We start from the raw sequence: 27,045 nt of genomic DNA, 5'->3' as shown, positions 1-27,045 counted from the left end.
GGCTCTTACATCTCTGGACTGAAGGCGCTAGGATTCTGACAGCACCCTTTGGCGACTACCCCATCTGTTCAGACTAACAGATGTGGGGCAAATGGATACCATGGGCAATTAGAAAATAACACCAGCGACAGCATGAAGGGAACTCAGCTTCCTCCCTGGGGAAGCAGCTCTGACTGATGCAGGAGAGCCCTCGTGTGAACCAGCCAGCAGCGGGAGGGGTCTCCTCTTAGGAGTGGCGATGCCAGCCCCACAGAGCGCTCCAGAGTTCACTGAGACTCTTCATTCACAGCCTGAATGAGGGGCTCAATTTTCCCCTCATGTGTTAGACACGGATACATCTCTTAGTGCACATCTGGGAGGGGATCTTCAGGTGTTCTTCCTTGAAGCCATTTTTATATTCGGTGAAGGCTTAGAATCAATGCAAAAAAAGCCAATTCTGATCGATGAGAACTTGATTTTCTTAAAGTAGCTTACTAAAATATATGCATATAAAAACTTACCCATTCACCATCCATGACTGCCTACATACTTGTATAATCACTACTGTGCATGCGGTTTTGCTTTGTCGCTAATAGGGAGATAATTTGGTTTGGTGATAGGAAACCACACAATATTTTGCCAGGAAGATGTTACCCCACCGCTCCATTAGTTGGGATGATGCTGCTGGGAATGAACAACCCTGACTCTGAAGGGAGGGGCATGTAAGAGAAGTCTGCAGCCTTTCTGCGGCGCTGACTGCTACCACGAAACACTGTAACCGACCCACGTCTTCAAAAAACAAGGGAGCTTGAACATGGTGGACACAAGGTGAGGAGAAAGTCAGTAAATACAACAAGATTCTATTTTCCTTTTAGGATGAAAAAATGCTTAGCTATCAGACCTAACGCTTTGCTACGATGAGCTAATGTGACCTGAAGCACTGCTATTTCCATCAAACCAAAGGCCAGAAATCGACTGCCTGCTGGAGCCAGGCAGGGCACGCGGATGAAGGGCAGGCCCGATGTAAGACCACGGGAGGTGCTGAGTGTCGGGAGGGCCGACGGCACAGCCTTGCCCACAGGGCAGAGGCTCAGGAGATCTGGTGGACTGCCGTTCCTCGCAGGGGAAGTCAGATACGCTGCTACCAGATTTTCTGATTTTTCCAAGAGAAGACAGACAACCAGACTTTTATGCAAAATGTCCCGAGTTTTAAATGATAGCGACTACAATTTGTTGTGTGGGCAACCAAAACATGGCCACGGGTGGAACATGGCCCACAAGCCACCAATATTAAGCAGCAGTGGAAAGGGAACCAGAGGCTGTCTCGCTTCTCTTGTACTCTTTATCCCATGGTCTGTAGAAGGTTTTAATGCTAGTTACAGGAGACAGGCTTACAGGCTTGAGATTCAATACCAAAAGAACATCAGGGGTAATTTATACAGTGATGAGAAAGAAATCAACAATGGCCAATTTAACATTAACAGCCTCCTACAATTTCTGGGGCGTCAAAACCCAAGTTTCTTTAATGAAATTAAGTACTAACACCTATATGTTCTTACAGCAACTTAAGGGTTTTCCCCCTGGTTTTTGTCTTCGTCTTCCCCTATCTTCCCATCTGATCCTCGTGCCGTCCCTCCCCCTCCCCGCACTCGTAACATGGACCTGCTCGAGGCTCTGTGACTAGTCAGTGGCAGAGCAAAGGGAGAACAGAAGCTTGTGTGAACGTGAGTAACTGTTTTTACACAGCATGGCTGCCAGTGGAACATTTTTCCTCCTGGGCAATTCAATCCAGTAGTTGTCAACTTTTCTGTGTTTCCATTTGCTCACACGCACAACACATTACCAACACAAACACGTCCCAAATGCAGTCACTGGTAACCTGGGGCGGAGGGAGCGGCACAAAACGGGGGAGGGTGGCAGGAAATGCGTGTGGGGACAGAACCGCACCCCTACGGAAACTGTCTTCCATCAGACCCCCAAGCAGCCTGCTCCCTCCCGGGGGTTAGAAAATACTGGTACAGCCTATGCCCCTGGCTTTTTACCTGACAGGTTAGGAAACAGAGGACAAGCTGGATGGCTGACCTGCTTGAGCACACGGAGGTACGCAGAGGCATAGCCAAGCCTAGAAGTCATCTCTTACACTGAAATATGAAGCCAGAAAGGGACTCTAGCGGCTTCTAGTATTCTCAAGCACATGGTCCCAGGCTGTGGGATCAGGGGGTTGGTGCTCTGCAGATGTTTAAAGACTCTTCTGGGACGCCAGATGCACAGGTTCTCTTACCTCCCATCCTTCCATCTCCAGGCCTCTCTTCCCATAGATGTCATAGATGGCCCTGGTCTGGGGGTCGCTGAGCACTGTAAATTAAAAATCACACATTTACAAAGCACGGAATTCACCTTTCAGAGCTGGAAACAACATCGTCAGGTAAATCTACCTCCTTCCCTTCCTCCCTGTCCAAGCACAATCTCACCGAGAGGCACTCTTCACCCCTGTGCATCTTTCCCCCTAACTGCCTATCTGATCTGGTCCAGGATGTGCTTAAAGGTGGGACACAAATGAGAAATGTCGGATTTTTTGTGTCCAAGCAACTCTTCATTGTGAGGTGCACCTGGCAGGAAGCTGCACTCTCAGGCCACTCGAGAACAGTTGTTTTTTAACAAATTTGGTTAAGTTTCTGCCACAGTCTATACAGTAGCTGGGGATGAAAGAGTTAATTTCAGGAGTTGAAGAAACGAAACAGATGAACACAGAGGAAGGGAAGGAAAAATAAGATAAAAACAGAGAGGGAAGCAAATCTTAGGAAACTCTCAAAGACAGAGAACAAACTGAGGGTTGCTGGAGGGGAGGTGGGTGGGGGGACGGGCATTAAGAAGGGCGCTTGTTGGGATGAACACTGGGTGTCACAGGTAAGTGATGAATCACTGGGTTCTACTCCTGAAACCATTACTGCACTATATGTTAACTAACTTGGATTTAAATAAAGAAATAAGCAAAACAAAAACAAAACAAAAAAAACAAAACAAAAAGCAAACAAACAAAAAGAAAGAGCGAGCTAATTCGAGTTTCTAAAGCTTATTCAGACAGGCTCTGATTGTAAAATCAGATTTTTCTACAATCAGAGCCTGTCTGAATAAGCTTTATATATATTTACTATATATATACTTAATATCCTTCTGCTTCTTTGTAAATCATTTTAAGACCCAAACACCTGTCACCATGGTGGCTGCCACATCACCTAAATAAGTACATCAGAAAAAGATTTTTCAGGGAGGGACAGCTACTGGAAGGACATCCAAGCGGAATGCAAGTGTTAGGAAAGCCAGTGGTCGCTCCCTTCCTCACCTCCTCTGCCAGTTTCTGTGCAAGACCTTCGAAACTTCTCTCCCTTGAGACTTCCCATGTATTTTTAGGCCTAATTAAAAAAACGATGTAAATGATCGTATCCATATGCAAATCCAACGGGGAAGAAAGAAGTGCTGACCACTGGAAGACGTGGGAGGTAGACTTCTTGAGCTAATCTGTAGGATTTCGTGGGGACTTATCTGTTCACGGCTTTCCCTTGGTCTCCCCATGAGGCTGAGCATGGGGGCGGCTCTGCTGCCACAGCACTTCCTCAAGAACCGTTTGGGTTTTCTGTTAACTCTTCCCTGTATCTCCAGGACAACACAAGCTGGCCACGGGGGTAATTTAGACAACGGTAAAATTCACACAGCCATTCAGACAACAGGATACGATAAAAGGAACAGGCTTCTGAGCAGGAGTTAAATCTACTAAAGACCCAATGCTGACCACAGACGTGGATCGTGCACTGCAGCCCGAGTTTTCCTCATCAGTAAAGCCCAATTTTTTGATAAAACCATAAAGTGAAATATGGCATATGCTTTTATGTCTATAACAAAAAGTCTTTAAAATAGATTAAAAAAATTTTTTTTTAATGTTGGGGCACCTGGGTGGCTCAGTCGGTTAAGCGTCCGACTCCAGCTCAGGTCATGATCTCATGGTTCACGGGTTCCGACTCCGCATTGAGCTCTGTGCTGACAGCTCAAGAGCCTGGAGCCTGCTTTGGGTTCTGTGTCTCCCTCTCTCTCTGCTCCTCCCCCACTCACGCTCTGTCTCTCAAAAATAAATTAAAAAAAAACACAAAAGTTAAAAAAATTGCTTAAAATTTTTTTTAATGTTTATTTTTGAGAGAGAGGGAAGGGGGGAGAGAGGGAGATAAAGAGAGCACAAGTGGCAGAGGGCAGAGAGAGAGAGGGAGACACACTATCTGAAGCAAGGCTCCAGGCTCTGAGCTGTTAGCACAGAGCCCAATGCGGGACTTAAACTCACGAACCGTGAGATCATGACCCGAGACTAAGACGGATGCTTAACCGACTGAGCCACCCAGGCACCCAACAACGAGAAGTCTTTATTTCATAAAGAAACACATTATCTAATTTTTGGTCTGTTTAACTAAGGAGCAAATCACCAATCTGTTCCAGAATGAATAACTTATTTTACTTGGCATATATTCTAAGAGTGCATTAATATTTTTAAATTTTTATTTATAAACCTGTGGCAGAATATGCATAACATAAAATTGATTTCAGCCACTTTTAAGTGTATACTTCAGTGGCATTAGGTGCATTCAGTGTTGTGTAACCATCACTGTCATGTTGCTAGAGCTTTTCCACCATCTCCAACAGAAACTGGACCCATCAGTTACTTTAACATTTAAAAAATTTTTTTAATGTTTATTTTTGATTATATATATATAGAGAGAGAGAACGCAAGCAGGGGAGGGGCAGAAAGAGAGAGGGAGACACAGAATCGGAAGTAGGCTCCAGGCTCGGAGCCGTCAGTATGGAGCCCGATGCAGAGCTCGAACTCATGAACCTGAGCTGAAGTTGGACACTTAACTGGCTGAACCACCCAGGCGCCCCGACTTCAATATTTTATACACAGCTACATCACAAAATTTTCCTTCTGAAGTACCTAAGATATAAGTATAAAAACCTGAATTACTTGATTCTACTTCCTGTTGGCCTCCCTAACATCATTTTCTTCCTTTTGTTAGAACCTTTCCTTAACCAAATGCTCCGGAGCCAATAAAATGATGTTCAAGTAAAAAAAACATTCTTGTGAATGTTCTCATAAAAAAAGAGAACAAAGAGGGCCTGTCTGAAGCGATCAGCCTTTTACCTGGAAGAGCTCCCTTTAGAAGAAAGCCAGCGAGCGATTTAGAGCCTGAGTGCTCCCTGCAGCCCGGCCCCCGTCTGCTCTGCTCACACTCTCATGTCCCACTGACCGGACACATTGATTCCAGGGCAAACTACCACTCTTTCAAAGGACCTGTCAGTAAAAAAGCACTAACCTAACCTCCTCTCTCATGCACCTCTAAGGACTCTCTTTCTGTCCTCTACAAATCAAGCCTCTTAAAAATCGAGCAGCTGCTTTTCAGGGCATGTGCGCGAGGCCTGGCCCTCCGCTGACCTTCATAAGCCTGGTGCACAAGGTTAAACAGCCGCTCCGCCTGGGACTTGAGCTCCGGGTCCCGGTGCTTGTCGGGATGGTAAAGCATGCACAGCCGCCGGTAGGCAGCTTTCAGCTCTTCCGAGGAGGCCTACGGAGAGAAAAATCCAGTTAGAGAACAATCAATGCTGCTTGAATATTATCGTGATCAGAATCAGCCTTGAAACGGGAACCTGTCAGCCACTCTCCAATGTGTTTGCTTTCTACATTCAGGACATAATGAAGTTATGCTTTATGGCTTCAATAAGGCTTCTTTTTTCCACAGTTAATAAAGTGATCAATTATGTACATCAACAGCAATTGTGTTTTGCTGGGAAATGCTGCTATCAGATGCGTCTCTATACTGGCTCGATGTGCTCTGAGCTGAAACTAAAAACGTCACACAGACCCGCTTACTTTCTAACCCAAGTTATTTGAAATAAATCACGCGGAGGCACTCTCAACAGAAAACTGGTTCAGACAGGAAAAAAGCTATCTACCATCAGACAGAAAGGCCATGCATTTATCCAGTTTTCTGACAAAGGAACCTCGATGAAGATTTACCCGTAAAAACCACAAATAAAATTGTAAAACCAACACAAGCCTCCGATTCAATCTCTGATTCTAAAGGGGAGCACAGAGAGTGGGCAAAAATGCGTTGCTATCCTATAGAAACAAAAGCCCTCCCCCACAAACCCAGAAGACCTCCCCCCAAGCATTCAGCTCCCCAGTCCTCACATGTCCTCAGTTTGAGGGAAAACATGCATCATGGGAAGAACAGATGATACCAAGTAAGTACAATGGACTGAGTGTATTTTAGCCGCACAGAAGGTGGGGGGGGGGCAGGGAGGATAAAACCCACACTCTGCTTTGCCTGCCGCGCAGCCACCAAGATGTCCTCAGACACAAAATCCCTCAGAGGCCCTAGGAACACCGAGCCACCAACCTGGCCAGCCCCGTGGGTCTATTTTGGGGAAACATTCTGTGTGATTTCATATCAGCCTCTGGGACCGTTTGGGTCTATTCGAGGTGATGCCGAACAGGCAGCTCTATCCAGATGACCAGTCAAGTAAAGAACATTTTGTTTTTGGGAGGCAACCCCCTCACCATTTTGACAATAGAAGCCCACTTCTGGGTTGCCGATGACACACCGGAGGGACCAAAAAACCAGCCATGCGGGCAGAGAACGGGACCAGGTCCCCGGTGAGAATGCCAGGGCCAACAGTGCGCTAGGAACAGGCCTCAGAACACGTGTCCCCAAGGAGAACCAGTACAGGGACTGATCAAGGGATCAAGGCTACAAGGGAAAACGTTTGACCACATTTTTCTATAATTTCCACAACTTTTCATTACCTTCCAGTTCCAGGACTAATGAGTTTTTTTCACTAAGGAAAAAAGGAAAAACTTTATTGTACTTTAGTAATAACTTTTCGGCATGAAATTTATTTTTATTTTTTTAAGTTTATTTAGAGAAAGAGCATGAAGCGGGGAAGAGGAAGAGAAAGAGAGAGAGAGAGAGAGAGAGGGGGGGGGGGGAGGATCCCAAGCAGGCTCTGCGCTGTCACAAACCGTGAGATCGTGACTTGAACAGAAATCAAGAGTCAGATGCTTAACCGACTGAGCCACCCAGATGCTCCAGGCACAAAATTTAAACACTTTATGCAAAACTAAGTTCTTCAGATGTTAGAAAACCAGCAACATTGTGCAGGTTCCCTAGAGGTTTTAAACAAGGAGTTCTGAAGAACTCCAAAAGAAAGACACTCCATGTGACTGGTAAGATGTCAGTCACACGTGCCCGAGAGGAGAGGCCGTGGGGAGGCCTGGTGCCCGTCGGCGCCATCAGGACGATGCCTTCACCTCCGGGCCCTCGGCTTCTTTGTCTGGGCGGGGAGGTGGCTGGCTGGCTGACCTCTACAAGCCCTACCAGCTCTGACTTCACATGATCTGTTATCCGGAAAAGAAACACCTATACCCGAGACACTCTGCCTGTCCTTTAAACCAGACACAGACCATTGCTGCTTGTTTGGACAGAGGCTCATTTGCACACAGTTTTACATCAGCAGCTTCTTGGAAGGGGGTCAAAGACTTGGCTGACCGAGCAGCCCCTTGCCAGGCAGATGTCTGCCCTGTTCCAGCACCAGTCTTCCGCCCTCCCTTTGGGGCAGCCCCTGAGCGTGACACTGTTGAACAACTTGTAGCCGGCTGCCTCCGAGGTTAGTGGTGAAGAACACGGGCTGGGGGCAAATGAGCTTTCAGACCCTCAGCTCGTTCATCTGCAAAGTCTCAGGGATGGGGAGACAACGAGGGGAGAGCAGACCCTACGGTGCTTGCTTACAAAGGGTGGCTCTTGTAAAACCTTTTCCTCGTTTTCTCAACTTGAAACCGCAGACTGCGGGACCTCCCTCCTCAAAGTTACTGTGAGGAGTAAATGAAGCGGGACCTGTAGAGCACTCAACAATGCTGTGTATTCCGAAGGGGTCCGGGTCCTTGGCTGTCCTAACTGTCACAAGTGAAGCTCGACATTCCCGTGGCATCACGCACACTGAGACCGGAACAGGACACAGGGTACTGGCACAGGGTAACAGGAGTGCTCATCCAGGAAGCAGTTCGTTTCTGAAAATTCACTTAGGACACGTGCCCTTTGCTAGATGGGCACTCCGTTTCAATAAAAACCATGAGACCCCATAGCAGAGATGTGCCTCAACAGTCCCGACTCTGCAGCTCTTTCTTCTTTCTCCTACCACAGGCTTCTTTCCTGGCCGACGTCAAGCATGTGGCATTTCTTGCCACATTTACCAATATGCCACCTGTACCAAACCTCACTGTTTTAAGCAAATAAATAACGGTTAACTAAATAAAATAGATCTTCTCCAGGTAGGTTTACTTATGTAATGATGTAAAAGGGGCTTGTTCCTTCCAAGACAGCAACTACAGATTATTTTCTTTCTGCAAATTGTAAGTGTTCTTTCCAGTATCTCATAAAAGTTACAGGCGCATGATTAGACAGATTTGGCTGACTCTAGCTTAGACTGCTGTTTCCTGGTTGTTAAACTAGATGACAAGGGGGCAGAATATCTAATCTGCAAGACCTTCTGTAATCATATTAATAAATGGCTTAATGTGTTATTGATTAAGTAATAGAAACGAGGAGTTTCATTTTTAATAAATATCATGTTCAATAAAAGGTTAGATTGGGCCTTTCATCATATCTGAATAGCTAAGGTCACTGGTTCAATATTTCACAAATGATAAACTCTTTATCATAAAAATACTGGTATCATCTCAAAATCTGCTATCATTAAAAATGAAACCTACAGTTGCACACTTGTTTCTAAAATCCTATATAAAGTAAGGAGATGTACTGTGCCTTAAGTCTGAAAAGTTCCAGCATGTCAATCATCTGGTTATATTTCTAATTAAAGTAAATTTATTATAAATCCAGCCTTAGTGATCATAACATTCACAGTGGAAAGGTCCTTTGTGACCTGACTGTAGAGTTTAGTGGTCTGTTAAAATGGTTGGATTCATCAATGCTATACAAGACAAAAATGAAATTCCTGCGGTAAGGCACAAAACTAAAAGGCATACAGATTACAAGGGAGAAAGTAAAACTTTCTGCATTTGCGGACATCACCTATGTGGGAAATCATAAAGCACCTACAAAAAGGCTGCTAAGTGACATTAGTGAGGTCACGGGATATGGGGTCAATATGCAAATATCAATTTTTTCCTACATTACTAAAAACTAAAATTTAAAAAGACAATGCACTCAGAGTACCATCACAAACACGAACTGCTTAGGGATGGACGGAACGAGTGCGTGCAGGACGTGTCCATGGGCAGCCACAACACAACTCTGACAGTGAAAACGATGGAGGGATAAACCATTTTCGTGCATCGGAAGAGTCAACATTATTAAGATGCCACATTCTCCCAGAGCATGCTACAGATACCACGCAACCCAAAACCCCACCAGGCCTTTTGCTGTAGAAACAGACAAGCCAGTTCTAAAATTCATGTGGAAAAACAAAGGCCATGGAACACAAAGGTATGTTACTTTCCTAGTTGTTTTATCAGCCAGAATAGCTGAAAAACAACTGGCGGACTTATGTGACCGGATTTTAAGATTTAGCACAAGGCTATGGGAATCAAGACAGTGTGGTACAGGGGAAAGAACCAATGCAAAAGTCAACGGCACGGTAGTGAGTCCAAACCGACCCCTACATACATATGGCCACGTGACCTCCGACAAAGAGGTCAAGATGGTTCAAGGGGAAAAGATAGTCTCTAATACATGATGCTGAAAGAGGGGAACATCCACATACAGAAAGGAGAACCTGGACCCTTATCTTGCATCAGACAGGAGGTCACGCAAAGACCTCCGGATAAACGGATACACAGGAGCCAAGGGAGTTCATTACCACTAAACCTGCCCTGCAAGCGAGCTCCAGGGAGTCCTGTAGAGTGAAATGAAAGACTGCAACTCAAAGCCATATGAGGAAATACAGGTCTCAGTAAAGGTTAAAGACAAGTGCAAGTATAAAAGCTAGTGTTAGCCGCAAAAACAGATCCTAACTCCACATTTTGTTTTCTTAATAATTTAAGTGACCGACACATTAAAAAAGCCTGTCAGACTAAAAGCTAGTCCTTTGTAACTTTGGCTTGTAACTTCACATTTTGTTTCTACATCATGTAAGAGGCTAATGCGTTAGGGAAAACAGTTATCAGGTTATTTTTTGGAGACGCAACAGATAAAGATGTAATTCTATGACCTCGATTGCTGAAAGGCATGGGAAAGAGTTTTTGTATGTTATAGAAGTTAAGCTGGTATAAATTCAAATTAGAGTATTAGGAAGTTAAATGTAGTTTAACACACTAAACCACAAAGAAAACAGAATACATGTGAAAAATGAGGAAGGAATTAAAACGTTTCACTATTAAAAAATGGCTAAACACAAAAGACCCTAATTTGGAAATTAAAGGACAAAAAAAGATACAGGGCATAGAAAGGAAATAGCAAAACAGCAGAAATAAGGCCCGCCTTATCAATAATTACTTTAAACTCAACGGGTTGAATTCTCCAATCAAAAGAGATTAGCAGGATGAATTAAAAAAACAAACAAACCACGACCCAAATATTTGCTGTCTATAGGAGACTAGCTTTAGAACCAAAGACACTAATATGTGAAAAGTAAAGGGATGGAAAAACATTCCCTGCAAATAGTAACAGAGAGAGTAGGGTGGCTCCACTAATATCAGACAAAATAGACACTAAATCAAAAAAGGTTGCAAGAAACATAGGACAATATATATTCATAGAAGGTCCAATATAGAAAGAACATATTAACAATTATAACTATTTGTTACCTAATAACAGACTGTCAAAATATATGAAGCAAAAATTGACAGAATTGAAAGGAGAAATAGACAGTCCTACAATAATGGTTGGAAACTGCACTACCTTGCTTCAATAATGTAGAGAATAACCAGGCAGAAATAAAGAAACAGGACCGGGACAACACAGTAAACCAAGTAGATCTAACAGACATATATACAATATTCTACTCGTGACACCAGAACACACTTTGGGATGTGTGCAGATGGGTAGAATTTCAGTTCTGCAAGATGAAAAGACTTTAGAAGATAGGTGGTGGTAATGGTTACACAACAATATGTATGCACTTACCACCACTCAACTGTATACTTAAAAACGGGTAAGATGGTAAATTTTGTTATTTGTATTTTACAGTTTAAACAATTGAAAAAAAAAAAAACACCTAAAAAATGGAAAAAAAAAAAAAAAAACCCTAAATGTGAAAGCTAAAACCATAAAACTTCTAAAAAGAAAACATAGGAGATCATTTTTGTAACCTTGAGTTAAAGATTTCCTGTCAGAACAATAAAAGAAACATATTTGTAAAACATGTATTCAATAGACCCGTATCCAGAATATACAAAGAGCTCTTACAACTAAAGAAGAAAACCCAATAAAATAATGAGTAAAAGATTTAAACAGAAACTTCAACCAAAGGTGATACAGTAATGGCTAAAAAGTACATGAAAAGACATTCAATATTATTAGTCATTACGGAAGTGCAAATTACAAACAAAAGTAGGTATCACTACACAACCGTGAGAATATCTAAAATGACAAAGACTGAGAATATTAAGTCTGGGTGAGGATATGAAGCAAAATAAACACCAATTTCAAAAATATGAACAAAAGCTTTGTCATCAGCATAGAGATAAAAATGGCCATCAATTCTTCTGGTCAAAATAGGCTAAAGAAATGAGTCAAGTGCTAGGTTTTTCCCAGTTGAATTACCTTTAAAAAACCTTTATTCTTATTAGAAAAGTATACATACTCATCATGGATAAAATGAAAAGTACATAGCACCTGGCTGGCTCAGTTGGTGGCAAGTGTGACTCCTGATCTAGGGGCTGAGTTTGAGCTCCACATACAGCTTACTTAAAAAAAACCAAAAACCAAAAACCAAAAAACAACCTAAAAAAATAAAAATAAAAATAAAAATAGGGGCACCTGGGTGGCTCAGTCAGTTAAGTGTCCAGCTCCTGGTTTCAGTTCAGGTCATGATCATGGTTCCTAAGTCTGAGTCCTGCATTGTGTTTGAGCTGACAGTGCAGAGTCTGCTTGGGATCCTCTCACTCCCTCTCTTTTTGCCCCTCCCCTGCTCACATGCACTCTCTCTCTCGAAATAAATAAACTTTTAAAAAGAAAAGAAAAAAGAAAATTATAGACAAAATATTTGTTTTTCTATAATTTTGTCTTTCTTTTCTGTTTAAAGGTCTTTATGAGGTTTTGTTTTTGTGACTTTTATTGGTCTTTAAGTATTTTCCACATCATTTCAATTTTTTTTAATTTTGAGAGAGAGAGTGCACAGGCATGTAAGTGGGGGTGGGAGAGAGGGAGAGAGAGAGGGAAATTTCAAGCAGGCTCCACACCCAGCGAGGAGCCTGACCTGGGGCTAGGCCTCACAACCATGAGATAATGACCTGAGCCAAAATCAAGACATTGAACTCACTGAGCCACCCAGGTACCCTGAAACTTAATTTAATTTTTATTATGACTATGAAAATATAGCTCAAAGCTGAATGAACCAGATACTGTGATTGTTATTTCTTTTCCTGAACTACTTTTAATTTTTCCTGGAGTTAGTAACTGCCTAACTTTTTTCCGTTTGCTTTAGCTTTCTAGGTATCTATCACAGATTCTTCTCCAACTCCTCATAGTAAGGCACTTATAAGTAGAGACTTCTAATACTCTTTTCACTACAAAAATACAAAACAGTTTACCAAGTCCAAGTTTTTCTTTTTTCCTAAGAGGTATCCCTCCCAGAGATCTCTGCATCATGTCCAATGTTAGGCCTGCTAGACAAACTTCATCCTAGGATTTCCTGTCACCATCCTCCAGGGTATCTTCCTGAGTCAGTCTCTTCTGTTCTGTATCCTACAACCTTTCTCTTTCCTGGTTTTCTTCTTTATTTTAGTAAAGCTCAACCTCCAGTAGTTTCTTTTACAAAGGTTGGCTAGGAGGAAAAATATTTCAGACTTTGCAGATCTCAAAAAAAATTTTTTGGAGGGGCGCCTGGGTGGTTCAGTTGGTTAGGCAACTGACTTCGGCTCAGGTCATGATCTCACAGTCCGTGAATTCAAGCCCCGAGTCAGGCTCTGTGCTGATGGCTCAGAGCCTGGAGCCTACTTCAGATTCTGTGTCTCCTCCTCTCTCTACCCCTCCCCTGCTCACACTCTGTCTCTCTCTGTCTCTCAATAATAAATAAACATTAAAAAATTAAAAAAAAATTTTTTTAAAGTAAGCTACACCCATTATGGGGCTTGAACTCAGAGCCTTGAGATCAAGAGTTGCACGCTCTACTGACTGAACCAGCCAGGCACCCCAAAATGTTCTTATATTCTGCCTTTATATTTGATAAGTAGTTAGCTGAGGATAGAATTCTTGCCCAGAAATATTTTTTCCCTCAGAACTCTTACTGTATTGTTTCATTGTCTTCTAGTTTACAGTACCACTGCCGAGATAGGTTAATGTCATTCCAATTTCCAATACTTTGTGATCTATTTGGAAACTTTTAGGATGCTCTCTTTAACCTATGATTACCCTCAGCACAGGTCTTTTCTCTTCCACCCACGGTGCTAGTTACTTCATTGGTCCTTTCCATCTAGAGTCTCATACTTTTTGGTTCTGAGAATCTTTCTGATAATAATTGTTTAATACTGTCTTCCCCTTTTTACTGCCTAAGAGTTGGTCTTCTAAGTTTTAAATTTTACTTTCATGGAGATTTCCTCACCTTCCAGCCCTCTATAGAGTTTTAACTTCTATCTTATTTTTAAGTTCCAAGAGTTTCTTCATTTGTATATATTTCTCTTAAAAGTATCACCTTGTTCTTATTTCTTACACGTAATATCTTCTCTCTCTGAAGACCATCTAGTTTTCAAACTCGCTGCACTGCTTCTTTCATTTCTCTTCTCTGTCTGCATGATCTTTGAATTTCAGACTGGAGCATTCCTTCAAATATTTGATGGTTCCTTAATATCAATTTATATGTGACAGTAAGATACTAAGAAAGTATTTGGAAGCCCTATGTGAATAGGCCTTGTCATCTGATGAGCCTCTCTGTGGAATGGCTGGGAGAGGACCAGGAAGGGAAGTTTCACTTGGCAGTGTTTTCTTTTTGATAGGTTAGTTTTTTCAGGAAAGAGCACAGAGAACAAATGGGAAAAGCTGTTAAGTCTCACCATGCAGGATACAATCGCTCAGGTATTCCCTGCTTTTGTAAGGGTGCCACTCTCGCCCTCCACTGCGTCTAGGTCTAGGCTCTGAAGCTTTCCTGGTTCAATTTCTCCAGGGAATAAACGTCACGTCTTCTGGCTGGGGGACGAGGGAGGGGGGGGCAGCAGACCCAGCATATCAGCACTGAATGTTACCATTAGAAAGGAAACAATCTTTGTCCATCTGGCAGACAAAGACGGGTACCCTGTTTTAAATTACATGTTTGTTTACATTAAAAAGGGGGGGCACCTGGGTGGCTCAGTCAGTTAAGCATCCAACTTCAGCTCAGGTCATGGTCTCGTGGTTCAGGAGTTCAAGTCCTGTGTTGGGCTCTCTGCTGGCAGCACAGTGCCTGCTTCAGATCCTGTCTCCCGTTCTCTCTGCCCCTCCCCCACTTGCTCTCTCTCTCAAAAATAAACACTAAAAAAATTGCATGTTTGTTTACTACTGAGGGTGGATATTTTTCCATGTATTTATTTGCATTTTAGATTTCTTCTTTTATGAAATAACCTATTTGTTTCCTTTGTTTTGTGTTCCTATTGGGGCATTTATCCCCCCCCCTTTTTTTTTTTTTTTTGCTTAACTTCCAAGAGTTCTTTATATACATTGGAAATAGATGAATTGTTGATCAAATAAATATACTGTATACTCCTTTTGAGTTTTTAAATTGTGTTATGGGTTGTTTTTTTTAGGTTTTGGTTTTTTGTCTTTAGCAAACACAGAAGTTCTCCACTTTTACAAAACCAAACCTATACATTGTCTCTCTTCTGATCTCTGCTGTGGCGTCATCCTCAGAAAAGTCTCGGACTCCAGTTTCATCCTATTTGCTTCCGTTGAATAATGAAGCCACTGAAGAAGCTACTACTACCTCCACCTACCCAAAGTATGGGGAAGACCATCTCTGGAATCAATGTGATGCACACACTCAAAGAGCATACTGCCACTCTGCTTTCGTTTTCTATTTTCATTTAACGAAGTAAGTGGAAATGGGTGAGGAACACCCGTATGTCTGAACGGAGACCGTATCGGTCATGATCGGGGAGGGCGGCGGTTCTCGGGGTGTGGCGTGGGGCCTCCTGGGGGTCTGAAAACTAGTTTCAATAAAACTAAGCTGCCGCTTGCCTTTTTCTCACCGTGTCATGCGTACAGTGGAAATTACTTAAGGCCAAATGATATGTGATGACCTCACTGTTTTGATGGTTAACAAAATGTGTACTTGTGTATTGTGTTTGCTAGTAATTTCTAAGGTGGTAGTTTTACAGCACAAATATAAGAGATTTCAGAGATTCATTCAACTGGCTCTCAGTTATTTCACTGTGTAGTTACTAGATGTTTTTCATTTTATCTGCTGTGATGTCTGTATCTCTGTAATTTCATTATTTTTCAATACATAGCTATTTTGAAATCCTTCAGTCTTCCTGTGCCTTACTGAAATACTAGTACACTTTATGTCTCCTTTTATATTTTATTAATTGAGCTTTAATTTCTTCTTTTTTAAGTTTATTTATTTATTCTGAGAGAGAGAGAAAGGGAGAGAGCGCGCACTCATGTGCAGGAGGGGCAGAGAGGGAGAGAGAGAGAATGCCAACGCAGGGCTCAAACCCATGAACAACGAGATCACGACCTGAGCTGAAACCAAGAGTCGGACGCTTAACCGACTGAGCCACTTTGGTGCCCCTGAACCACTGCCAGTCTCTAAGGCAGAGGGAAGGGCAAGAGACAGAGACTCTCTGGCTCTCACACCAGCATTTAAACCCTTCAGCCTGAGCAGGACCCACATCACTTCCACTCATATCATTGGCTAGACCTAGTCACAGGGCCTCGCTCAACCACTAGGGGACCAGGAAGTGTAGTCCTGGCCGGCAAGCAAAGAACCAATAAATGGTGTGCAGCACTTAAAACTAACGCAATGACAAGATTTAATTCAATACTTCGAAGCACGTAAGCAGCAACTTACACCTCACCACGTTCATTTTAGGAAAAGGAAAGCCACTAGGTCTTTAGTTGCTGAAGCCTATACTTTCCAGCCCAAACCCCCAGGCTGCATCTATGTTGCTGTATTTCCGGAAGGAAGTCTCCACAAACTATGTTCTATTGGATTTTGGGAAGTTTGCCTAATTACCACAATTGAAGATTCATTATTGTCCATATGTTCCATGACAATCTGATTGAAATCAATTGCATCAGCTCATAAAACCTGTAATTTTTTTATGATACTTGGTGCTCATACAATTTAAAGGAAAAAGCAGATTTCAGAGCTAACTGACACCAAGAGAGTCTGGGTTCTTTGTGCTGAGTAAGAGCTGCTTCATGGAGGAGGGCTGTTCCAGATCACTTGGTGTCACTGAGGAGACCAAGTCATGTCCTCACCAAAGCACTACGCCGGACTTGGAAAAATGTCCTACTTCATTTTGCAAAGGCTCCCACCACGTAGTCCGAAACTCCACACAATAAAACCACGCTCACACACAGTCCTGCCGTCTTCTACTGTCATTTGCCCTGCTCAACACAGCCTTCTACATTTTCGTTTGGAGGGTCTGGAAATAAGCTGGGGTTCATCCGCAAACAGCAAGACTCCAACGACGCACGCGGACTCACCCTCAATCTCAGGCGTGGTGCAGACTCATTCCGCCTGACCCACCTTTACAAGAGCGTCTCAAGCAGAACAGGATTTCGAGTGAGACTAAACCCGCGTTGTCCATCCTGAAAATTGAGCTCTGACAAAAGAAACTACAATCGAATCCATCTGAAACGTATTTGCTTTTACCAATATCGTCACTGATGCCCGTGCAAGAGATGAGAAAGAAGGAACCGGTTCCCCCTGCAATAAACAGAAGAGGAACAGGGTGTCTCCCAGGTGAAAAAGCACCAGCCCAGCAGGACAAGCCCTCGTTCCTCTCCCGGCCTGGTACCCAGTCTCCGGCCTGGTACCCAGTCTCCGCAGGGAGCGAGCTCCAAGGCCTGCATCTCAATTTGCTCTCTTCCTCCTGCATCTGACTTTGAACAGTTTTTCTAAGTGAAAATTTAGAAATGCCAAGCTGATAACTGATAAACTCCTTCCAATAAATTCCTCTAGAGCGGTCTGTTGCCAAAACCGCAATGTGATCTTCGACACAGGTTTTCCACAAAGTAAAACACGTCTAGACACGCGAATATGATGTTAGTAAATACTGACCTCTTCGAGTCAGTCCATTGATCGAGTGCCAGCCCTGTCCTAAGTACCACAGGAGGTACAACAGAAATATATTAAGGAGTTTACAAACTAGGTGTGCGTGTGGATGTGTGCTTCCCCTAAAAAAACCCCACATGTATGGATTTAACTAAACAATACAAGACAGAAATGCTAACATTAGTGGGGGGGAAATAAGTTCGGGGCAGTGAGAATGCGAAGAAAACTTCATGGAGGTGGAGGGACCCAAATGGGAATGCAAGAAGGTGGACTGTGATTTGCTTTGGTATCTAGGGCGGGCTGGGGCATTTCAGAGGAAAAGAACATCCTGACGAACAGGCCACTGTTGGGGACAGAGACAGAACACTGACCAAACTGACAAGAGCTAAGAAGTATAAGCAGGAGGCTGGCAGGAAATGAACTTGGACATCCATCCACTTGCTCGTTCATTCAGTAAACATTGGCAGGTACTTATCATATACCCACACTGTCCAAAGGGATATAACGGGGAATCAGACAGCTGTGGTCCCTAACCACATGACGCTTACTTTGCAGTGGAGAAAAGCAGAACATCACCATACGGTAGGCAAAAAAACATAAAACATCTAATTTATAAGGTGCTTTAAAACGGAGCCGAGAGTTTGACCCTGACCCGATAAACAATGGGAGGTCATGAAAGGTTTTTGGGCAGGGAAATAATGCGATTGGTACTGTTTGTTGATATTAGTTTGGTACAGTCTGACTAGAACTGACAAAAATCAAAATCAGAGAGACCTAAGGAAAAGTGCAGCAGAACCACAGGGTTGAGGTTAGAGGGTTGGTTGGGAGCCCAGAAGTCAGAGTGGAAATGAAGGATCAGAGTCGGCAGGGGGTCAAGGGGAGGCTTTATGAGCTGAATGCGTTTGTGGGACAATTACAAGGGGCTCAATACCGTAAGGAGAAACAGACCAAAAAGCACTCCAGGAGTTCTGGCTCAGATGCATGGGTTGGGGAGAAATTGGAAGCATCGGGCTGGGGGGGAAGGTGAATCTGACCACCACGTACAGCCCAGAAGGCACACAGAGATGCAGGAGAAGCAAGAGATTTTAAAAAGAGCCAAGCTCACGAGGCCCAAACCTGGGGGAATTCTCAGGTCGGAGAATGAGCACCTGGCAAGGTAAGAAAGGAGGACAAAGGGAGCATCAGAGGAGCCAAAGCTGAAGGGGACTTCAAGGTGGCACACAGGCACACACGTGGTGCACACACACACTTGCACAAAACACTCCCACTGGTATTTCCTCATTTGGTGCTTTAATACTCACAGAACACCTTGGGGCGCCTGGGTGACTCAGTCGATTGGGTGTCCGGCTTTGGCTCAGGTCATGATCTCACCGTTTGAGAGTTTGAGCCCCGCATCGATTGGACTTGCTGCTGTCAGTACAGACCCCACTTCAGATCCTCTGTCCCGCACTCTCTGCCCCTCCCTCATTCGCAGTCTCTCTCTCTCTCAAAAATAAATAAACATAAAAAAAAATACTCACAGAACACCTTGAGATTGGTATTGGGACCTCCATTTAAAACGAGGTAAACACAATGAGGATCAGAAAGATTTAAAAGTGTGATCTGAGGTGGAGAAGGAGTTTCCCTGACCTTGGACCCCTGACCCAAAAGCTGGCTAGAAAGTAAGAGCCCGTGCACCCTGGCCCCTGGCCGGGACCACACTGTGGTTCATGAGAGTGAAAAGCTGCAGAGAGGGGACAGGTATTTACAAAACATCAATCACACAGCGGGCTCATCCAAACTGTGTGAGGAACTCTGACAAATCAATAAGCACATTCCTTATTAACTTTTATGCTCACGATACTAATAACAACATACTGACATTTACTTTGCATAATAACATGCCCATTACTATGCGGAGCACTTACAGGCGTTCTTGCTTCATTTCCCCCAAAGCCCTAGGACAGTGAAATTATTGTCTGGAGTTTATGGGTGAAGAGAGAGGCTCGGAGAGGCTAACCGGCTTGCCCCAGGTAAGGCTGCTACAAAGTCAAACTCAAATCTGAGTTCAAGGACTTCATCTTTCGAAGCTCCGCCCCCATATCTGCCTTTTCAAATCATCACCAACAAATGTGCACAGGGGCTTTCCATGGAAGGTGCTGGGCTCAGTGGCCTCAACTGTCCTTCTCTTGAAACCCTGAACACGGCCACAGCTTTGTAGAGCACAGGGGGCAGGTGGATACAGTCCATGTCATGGGTTTTGAAAAGTCAACCTCCTACACCCATCTTAGATGCTGCTTCGGGAAGGTGGGCTTCAGAGAGAGACAACAGAATCACGAATAAGTCAGAAAAGTTAAACAGGGGGTTGATCAAGTAACTCCGAGACCTAAGTTGTCTTACACAGAAGGAAAACACTTACAAAATCTACACAACTCATTCCCCCCAAGATGGCAATATAAATTCAAAAACAGAATAGGCGATCAGTAGTGACAGAAGTCTACATACTAACAAAGAAAAAGGCAAGCCCCTGGTCACCTTCAAGGTTCATGGGGCGGGGGCGGGGGCGGGGGCGGGGGGCTTTCCTCCAAGCCCACCTCCACAGACAACGGAATGTGAGGACAAAGGAGCCAGTGGAGCAGAAAGTTTGATTCCTGACCAGAGGTCATTCCAAGGGCTGAGGGGAGATTTTTCTGACCGCTGTACAATTTGGTGCTCATTTCTCTTCCCGGTCATGTCCATATGCGGTTTTGGTGCCCTTGAGACACAACAGTAAATAAAGGCCAGCGTCTTAGAAAAACGAGCTCCAGTTCCTTTCTGGGTCAGAAGTGATGGTTCGGATCCTGTCTTTGCATCAAGAGCTTGGCTTATTTTTCCCTAAAAGCCTGACCTTCTACTTGCTCTCTCCGTGTCCATCTGTTAAATCCTGCCCACTCACGCAGACTTCTTGTGGTTGATGTCTGCTGGCATTTTACCACTGAAGAATGTTCTGGCTCCTCCAAACGAGGGAGGGAACACTGTGCACTCGTCGCATGCAGATATGGTTCTAACGGTACAAGAGCCAAACGGGAGCCGGCCATCAGGCTACGAACTTGGAGGAGGCTCCAAGCTCCGAGCTCCTTCAAGGGAAAAAGGGACCTTGATAACGTAGGGGCCGCAACTCTGATGATAAAGCGGCAGTGTTCCCGACGGTCTTTCTCCCAGTGGGGCCCCCTTTTAAACTCTCATGCCATTTTATTTATTCATTCCTGTTAGTTGTCTTAAATCTTTTCTTGAACAAGGTAGGGTATAAATAAAATAAAAGTCAAAGTTTAATAAAAGTTAAACACTAAAATTCCACAGCCAAGGGAAACGCGAAAACATGTTGCTCCCTTGTCCTGTATTCTCTTATCCACCGTTTTACTACTGAACTCACAGCAAATATAAAAGCTTTCAATTGAATTCTCTTTAGCAAAGAAAAAAAAGAGAGGTGTTTTGGTAGATAATGCAGAACTAAGCATTAAAATTTCAAGAAGCAATTGTTTGAAATGCCTGAAGCAGAAAGGTAATAACTAGCCTGTGGTTCATTAAAGAAAACACGTTTTACAATTTAACCTCATGGTGTCTGCTAATCATATTATGACACTGGAACCAACTGGGTATCCTAAGAGCTCCCTCTGCACCCAGAAGCCTCTCTGAACTCTAGCTGGGAACCCTCCTGACCCCAGTGCTCTGTCTTCTGATCAGGGAGGTCCTCCCCTTCCTGCCTGGGCCCTTAAAGGCCGACAGCTCACGACAGTTATATTTTTGGGTCCCTCTGCGCCTTTACCACAGATACTCACTGTCTTTCTGGATTATCCCTTTCGCCCTACTCCCACACTTGGCTCCACCTTCTGGGAACCCCTCCCCACTCAAAGTCATGACTTTGCAGGAAGCAGAGTTCAGAGGGATAACTGTCTTTTGAAGAGAAGAAACTCAGTATTTTGAACAGAAAGAGAAAACTTTGGGAATTCATAACCTAACACTTAGCACAAATCCCGGCACTGTGTTTTTTATTTTATCGATATAACAGACGAATAGCAAACTTAGCCAGGATGAAGTGTATCGAAGCTTTTCTACGTTCACGCATGTCCTTTTAAAGTAAGCAAAACCTCATGCTTTATCAAAACTCAAGAAATAACAATAAATATTAAATGAACATCCACCTGTACAAAGGCACTGTATACATATCCTCATTACCTTGCCAAACTCCAGTATACAGCATGCTGGCTCACAGTAAGTTCCTAATAAATTATTGCCTGTCACCTACATTTCAACATCAAAGAAAATGGGAAGCAGGAAGAGTAAACTACTGCACCAGAGGCAGGAACCCGCTCCTGCCAATAGTAAAATGGGGATTCGAACACAGGACCTTCTGGCTGCAAAGCCACAGTGTTGCCTCTTTCTACTCTCCCAGTAACTCTGAAGTACTATAGCACATGAGTAAATGGGACACTTTAAGAGATTAAATGACTTGTTTAAAAAAAAAAAAAAAAAAGAGGTTAAATGACTTGTCACCCAGGGGCAATGTGGGCTGAGACTCCAGTTTCTAATGACCTTCCTCCTCAGCCTCTTACAGGTGACCTTAGGAATGTGATCTTGTGGAGAAGACAGGTTTTTGGACAACCAAGGCTTAACACTACTTCCTGAATGCACACGTTTTAAGCAGAGTCACGATTACAAAGTATGGTAACTTTGAACATAGGAACAACCTTCTCAGACCTATCTTGATATCCCTCCTTAAGACCAAATTAGCTGCTCATCACAAAGTTAGATAAGCAATGGATGAGTAAACAACACCTCCCTGCTTCGGGGACTGGAGTGTGCGCCTGGCTGAGCCCCCACCACTACTCTCCACGGTCTAGACGTCCAGCCAAGCCATCCTGTTGGGCTGCGTGACATCCCTCTAGGTCAATCCGGACAGTGGCCAGTAAACCTTCCTCTCCTGCTCTAGCCCTTTCTTCCCATCCGCAGTCCAAACTTGAATGTTTAGCCCCACTCTGTGACTCTCATCTCCAGCCAGAGAAACCCAGACAACCAAAAACTTCGGAAAGAACAGCGTGCTCTAAACCAGGGATCGAAAAAAAGTGCAGGGACTCCGGGGAAACTTTTTATTGGTAGGTGACAGTTTTGCAATTCTAGTTTCAAGGCTAGTGTAGAAGACTGACCTCCACAGGTGGATTAGCAAGGAAAAAAAACCTTTTCACGTAAGTTTATTTTTTTCCTTAACTGTCTTTTTAAAAAGTGTTTAAAACTTGAGAAGGAGATCAGCCCCTTGAAAGCTAAATTGATTGGGATCAAAGATCTTAAAATGGGTTAGGAACACTGCTGAAAGGCATCCGTAAAAATGAAAGAGCTTCTTTTAATGGTAATGCCACATTGATAAAGCAGGAATTTCAGTCATTTACTTAGAAATAAATTCAGCTTAAAAAAAGGCATAAATTCAGTGTAGAATGTGTCAGTTAAAATGTCTATAAAATGTATAAAGATCAAGAAAAGCTCACTGATTGGTCAGGAATTCTTTCTCCCAATTAAGTCCTGGAAAGTCATCCCAGAAACCTCAGATCAGTTAGATTTTAGGCACATGATGACACATTTGACTACACTAAACCAAAGATGCCAATCTGGTTTCAGAGTGCCAGGTTAATGATAAATTACTCCCTCGTCAGTGTGATAATGGCTCTACTCTGCAAACAGGAAATCCAGAACACTGGAGAAAAGGGAATCATTAAAGATCACAGAAGTCTTGTTTAGAGAAGAATCTGGTCCTGTCTAGCTGCCTGCTTCACTCTCTGAAATACAATACAAGTGGATATTTTGAAGTTTAAAACCTGGAAAAAGAGATTTGTAAGCTGGTTTTTAACATTTCTGTATTACTCCAATTTTAACTATGTATCAGGCTTGTAATTTTTCAAATTTTAAATAGAATTCCCCGGTTTTGGGTCAGGTTGCTTCCATTTGAGGTTTCTAGGGAAAAGTCTCTGAACTTCCTGAACACAGAGCGTTGAAGGTACTCTCTGGAAGGTGCTCTGAATAACTGGTGGGAAGAGGACCTTGCCTCCTACAGGTATATGTAAATGGCGTCAAGCTGCAGAACTGACAGCAAATAAACAGGTGTTATTGTCTCCTTCTAACCACACATGTAAGAGTTCAGATTACTTCTATTTTTCCTCTAACTCTCCAACTAAATCATGCTATTTCAACTTCAGGTTGATTTCTGATTTCACAAAACAAATCCTAGTAAATATCAAGTCCAGAGATCACCTTCAGAGCTTCTCTTCCAGTAGAATCTTCAGAGATAAAATCTGCACACACTTGATAACATTTTACACAGAGCTTGTGGACACAGGGAACACAAAGTGACTTTAGCAAGAGAACATGTTTCACAGGAATTTCACCTACAGCCATAAACATGAAAAGTGCCTCAACTCATTGGGAGAGATAAGACTTTTTTTTTTTTTAAGAAATAAATATTTGGCTCCCACTCATCAGTCCAATAACAATGGCAAGTCCTAAGACCCCAGCATTTTTAAGGTATACCTCTGACAAATGCTTACCAAAGACTCTGGCCAAGTCTATTATTCTAGATCTTTTTGATCATCTGCGGCTGCCTAAGATTCAGTAAGCCTGGGGGCGCCTGGGTGGCTCGGTCGGTTAAGCGACCGACTTCGGCTCAGGTCATGATCTCACGGTCCGTGAGTTCGAGCCCCACGTCGGGCTCTGTGCTGACGGCTCAGAGCCTGGTGCCTGTTTCAGATTCTGTGTCTCCCTCTCTCTCTGCCCCTCCCCTGCTCATGCTCTGTCTCTCTCTGTCTCAAAAATAAATAAACGTTAAAAAAAAAATTGAAATAAGATTCAGTAAGCCTGGAAAATGGGATACATTGTTGCTCAATTACTGATAAGGCCGACTATAAACCAGTGGTAAGAAAGGCTGGTTTCAGAAAAGCTGGTTTCATATACTGCTTTGCTTCTAAGAACTGGAGAAAACTTAGTAACTAGCCAAACAGCTTCATTCAAAAGGAAAGAAACCCAAGGCCAAAGAAGTGATTCACCCCAAGCTTTACTGTTTATTACTTATGAGAACCTCCAGGTGCCTACGGCAGATAACATGACTTGCAGTTCCCCCCAGACAGTTCATTGTTCATAATGCGTGGTGGCTAACACATTTGGGGGATTTTTATGTGGGTGCCCAAGCTCACGGTACCAGAACTGGCAGCTCTGTAGTCTGACTAGTTATGACAGCAGAGCGGAAGCTCCTCCCGGACTTCCCAGGGATGAATTCAGGCTCTCGCACTTTCTACTGATGTGACTCTGGGCAAGTCACTTAACCTCTCTCTGCCTCAGTTTTCTGAGCTGTAAATCAAGGATTATCATAACATTTCCCTTAGGGGCCGGGGTGAGAAATGAACAAGATAATGTAACATAAAGTGTTCACTCGGCACGGGGCCCTGCACAAAAGCAGTACTCAAAAAATGTTGGCTATTACCGACAGACACGATGCACACCAACATTTACGCACGACACACATTTGACTGGTTTTGTCTACAACTTTGTCAAACTTGGCTAATTATGATCGCTGGGAAAAAAGAGAGAGGGAATTAACGGTTCTCTAGCAGGGCTGGGAAGACCGAACCCGGCAGCTTAGAGATAAAAGATCCACCTTATGACCTGACCTTGGAAGCCTTCCTGCCCTTCACGCTGATGTCAACTGGGCTGGTCAACAAGAAATGAAACTTACTGGGCCCCTACTACGTGCCAGGCACAGCGTGAGACCCTATCTCTTACTGGGTGAGGAAACAGGGTGCAAACACTGGGCGTCTGGAAAGCGGCGCGCGTGCTGAGGCCGTGCTTGGGGCACCGCCTGCTTTCCTGGCTTTACGGCTTCTTCCTAAACTGCGGCCTCCGAATTGAGGCTGTAGGTTCGGGAGGCTCTTCCTTCAATTTCGGGACAGCAGCTCAGGGGACAGGAGGACACAAGCCACGCGCCTCGGGGCCTGAGTTCACTTCAGAAGCCGGACGTCCCCATGGATACTCGGGAACCGGACAGACCCCCGTGGGAAGGTTTGCTGGTGGCTTTGACCTTGGTGCCTGAGACTCAGTTTCCCATTCTGCCGGCCGGGGGCGATGACCTAGCCCCTCGGCCAAGGTGAGTTTGTGAGCCGGACGAGGCACCGGGTCCTGGAGGGCCGGGAACCCCACTCCAAGAGCCTCCACCTCGGGGAGCCTTCTCCCTCCTGCGGGTACCGGGGCCTCTGGCCTTGCCAGGACGCGGCGCCCCGGCCGCCGAGAGCAGGGGCAGAGGCCGGCGGGACACCCCCAGTGCAAGGGTCGGGGCAGTGGGGACCGCCCGGTCGGCGGCCGGTCGCGCATGTCGGACGGGGTCACGCGGCCTCCCCGCCGGGTCCCGGCCGCCCGTGGCGGGGACGGAGCGGTGGCCGCCAGCCCGGCCCTCCCGAGCCACCGGGCGCGGCCTCCGCCCAGACGGCGTCCCGCCGCAGGCCTCACCTCCCTGCGCACGTTCAGCAACGAGTAATAGTCTTCATTGTCCAGCTCCTCCTCGCTCAAGGCCGTCGCCATCTTCGCAACCTTTCACCCCGCCAAACCGGCAAGGCCGTGCCCAAGAGGGACCGGCGAGCCGCGGCCCCAACAGCGCGGGCCAGCCCGCCTGCGCCACAGCGGCCCCTGGCGGACCGGAGTGGCGTCGCCGCCGCCCGCGCATTGCGGCAGCGCGCCTGCGCCCTGCGCCCCCGCGCGGCTGAGGGCGGGACGCGGCGCCGGGGCCCAGCCACGTGCTGCTCGTGATCCTGAAGCCAGCACGGCTCAGCGGGGACCGGACCGTGACGTTGCGGTCACACCTGGGGACTCCCTGTGTGCCCCACGACCTCTCCCTTGCCTCATCACCCCCTCCTCCCGCCGGCTACTAGTGCGGCGAGCATCCTGTCCCAAACAGCCCCACCTAGGCCACCCCCGTGAGGCCACCCTGGCCCGAGACTCCTCGAGGCCCCACTTGCTGGCTCGTCTTTGCACAGGAAACCCCCAGAAAGGGATTGGTTCCTGCCTCCGTTGTTCTTTGTCTTTTCTCGCGGCCGTCCAGAACCCTGCCCAGAGGACCAGCCTCCTCATTATCGTTTTTTATTATTGCCCTATATTTAGGAGCACCTGACCATTTTTTCTGCTTCTTAACTGACGAGGCAATACCCATTTGGTTCCTAACATAATTGTCTCTGGCAGGCATATATACCTTCAGTCCCTATCCCAGAGCCGTCCTCTTGTAAATTTCTACCTTATAATTTAGCGGTGGAGTCTAATTGATTTCAACCTGGTGCCTGCTGTTTGGTGCATTATTAAAGATGTCTCGGTTACAATCATCTAAATAATTTAAATGTCTTCGAAAGGATGCAATTATCAAGAGAAGGTGGACAGCAGAGCTCCCATACTCTTGCCACCTGTTTGGTTCATGCTGACCTGTATCCATTCCTCATTATTTCTCAGGAGTGTGTGTTGTTCCTTAACTAAGGATCAGTTTAGAACCATCCCTGTTGCCCTTCCTAAGCAGGTCCCCTGGGAAGCCCCAAACACCTGTCTGTGGATTTGAGAAGTTGATTT

The 27,045-nt window shown here is 44.7% G+C and overlaps 1 protein-coding gene across 1 annotated transcript in view; it reads right to left on the bottom strand.

Moving 5' to 3' along the window:
• Positions 1 to 26,077, bottom strand: part of DNAJC11 (DnaJ heat shock protein family (Hsp40) member C11) — a 66,914-nt gene extending 40,837 nt beyond the window's left edge. The window contains exons 1-3 of the mRNA XM_049618175.1: positions 25,945 to 26,077; positions 5,453 to 5,582; positions 2,261 to 2,334 (exon numbers count right to left, since the gene is read on the bottom strand). Coding sequence (XP_049474132.1) covers positions 2,261 to 2,334; positions 5,453 to 5,582; positions 25,945 to 26,016 — 276 coding nt within the window. The 5' untranslated portion in view covers positions 26,017 to 26,077. The remainder of the gene's footprint in view (positions 1 to 2,260; positions 2,335 to 5,452; positions 5,583 to 25,944) is intronic.
• Positions 26,078 to 27,045: the final 968 nt, after the last annotated feature.

This window comes from Panthera uncia (genome assembly GCF_023721935.1).
Source record: "Panthera uncia isolate 11264 chromosome C1 unlocalized genomic scaffold, Puncia_PCG_1.0 HiC_scaffold_4, whole genome shotgun sequence".
Classification (NCBI taxonomy): domain Eukaryota; kingdom Metazoa; phylum Chordata; class Mammalia; order Carnivora; family Felidae; genus Panthera; species Panthera uncia.
Note: the sequence above shows the minus strand (reverse complement) of the source record. Positions and strands in the feature narration are given on the sequence as shown.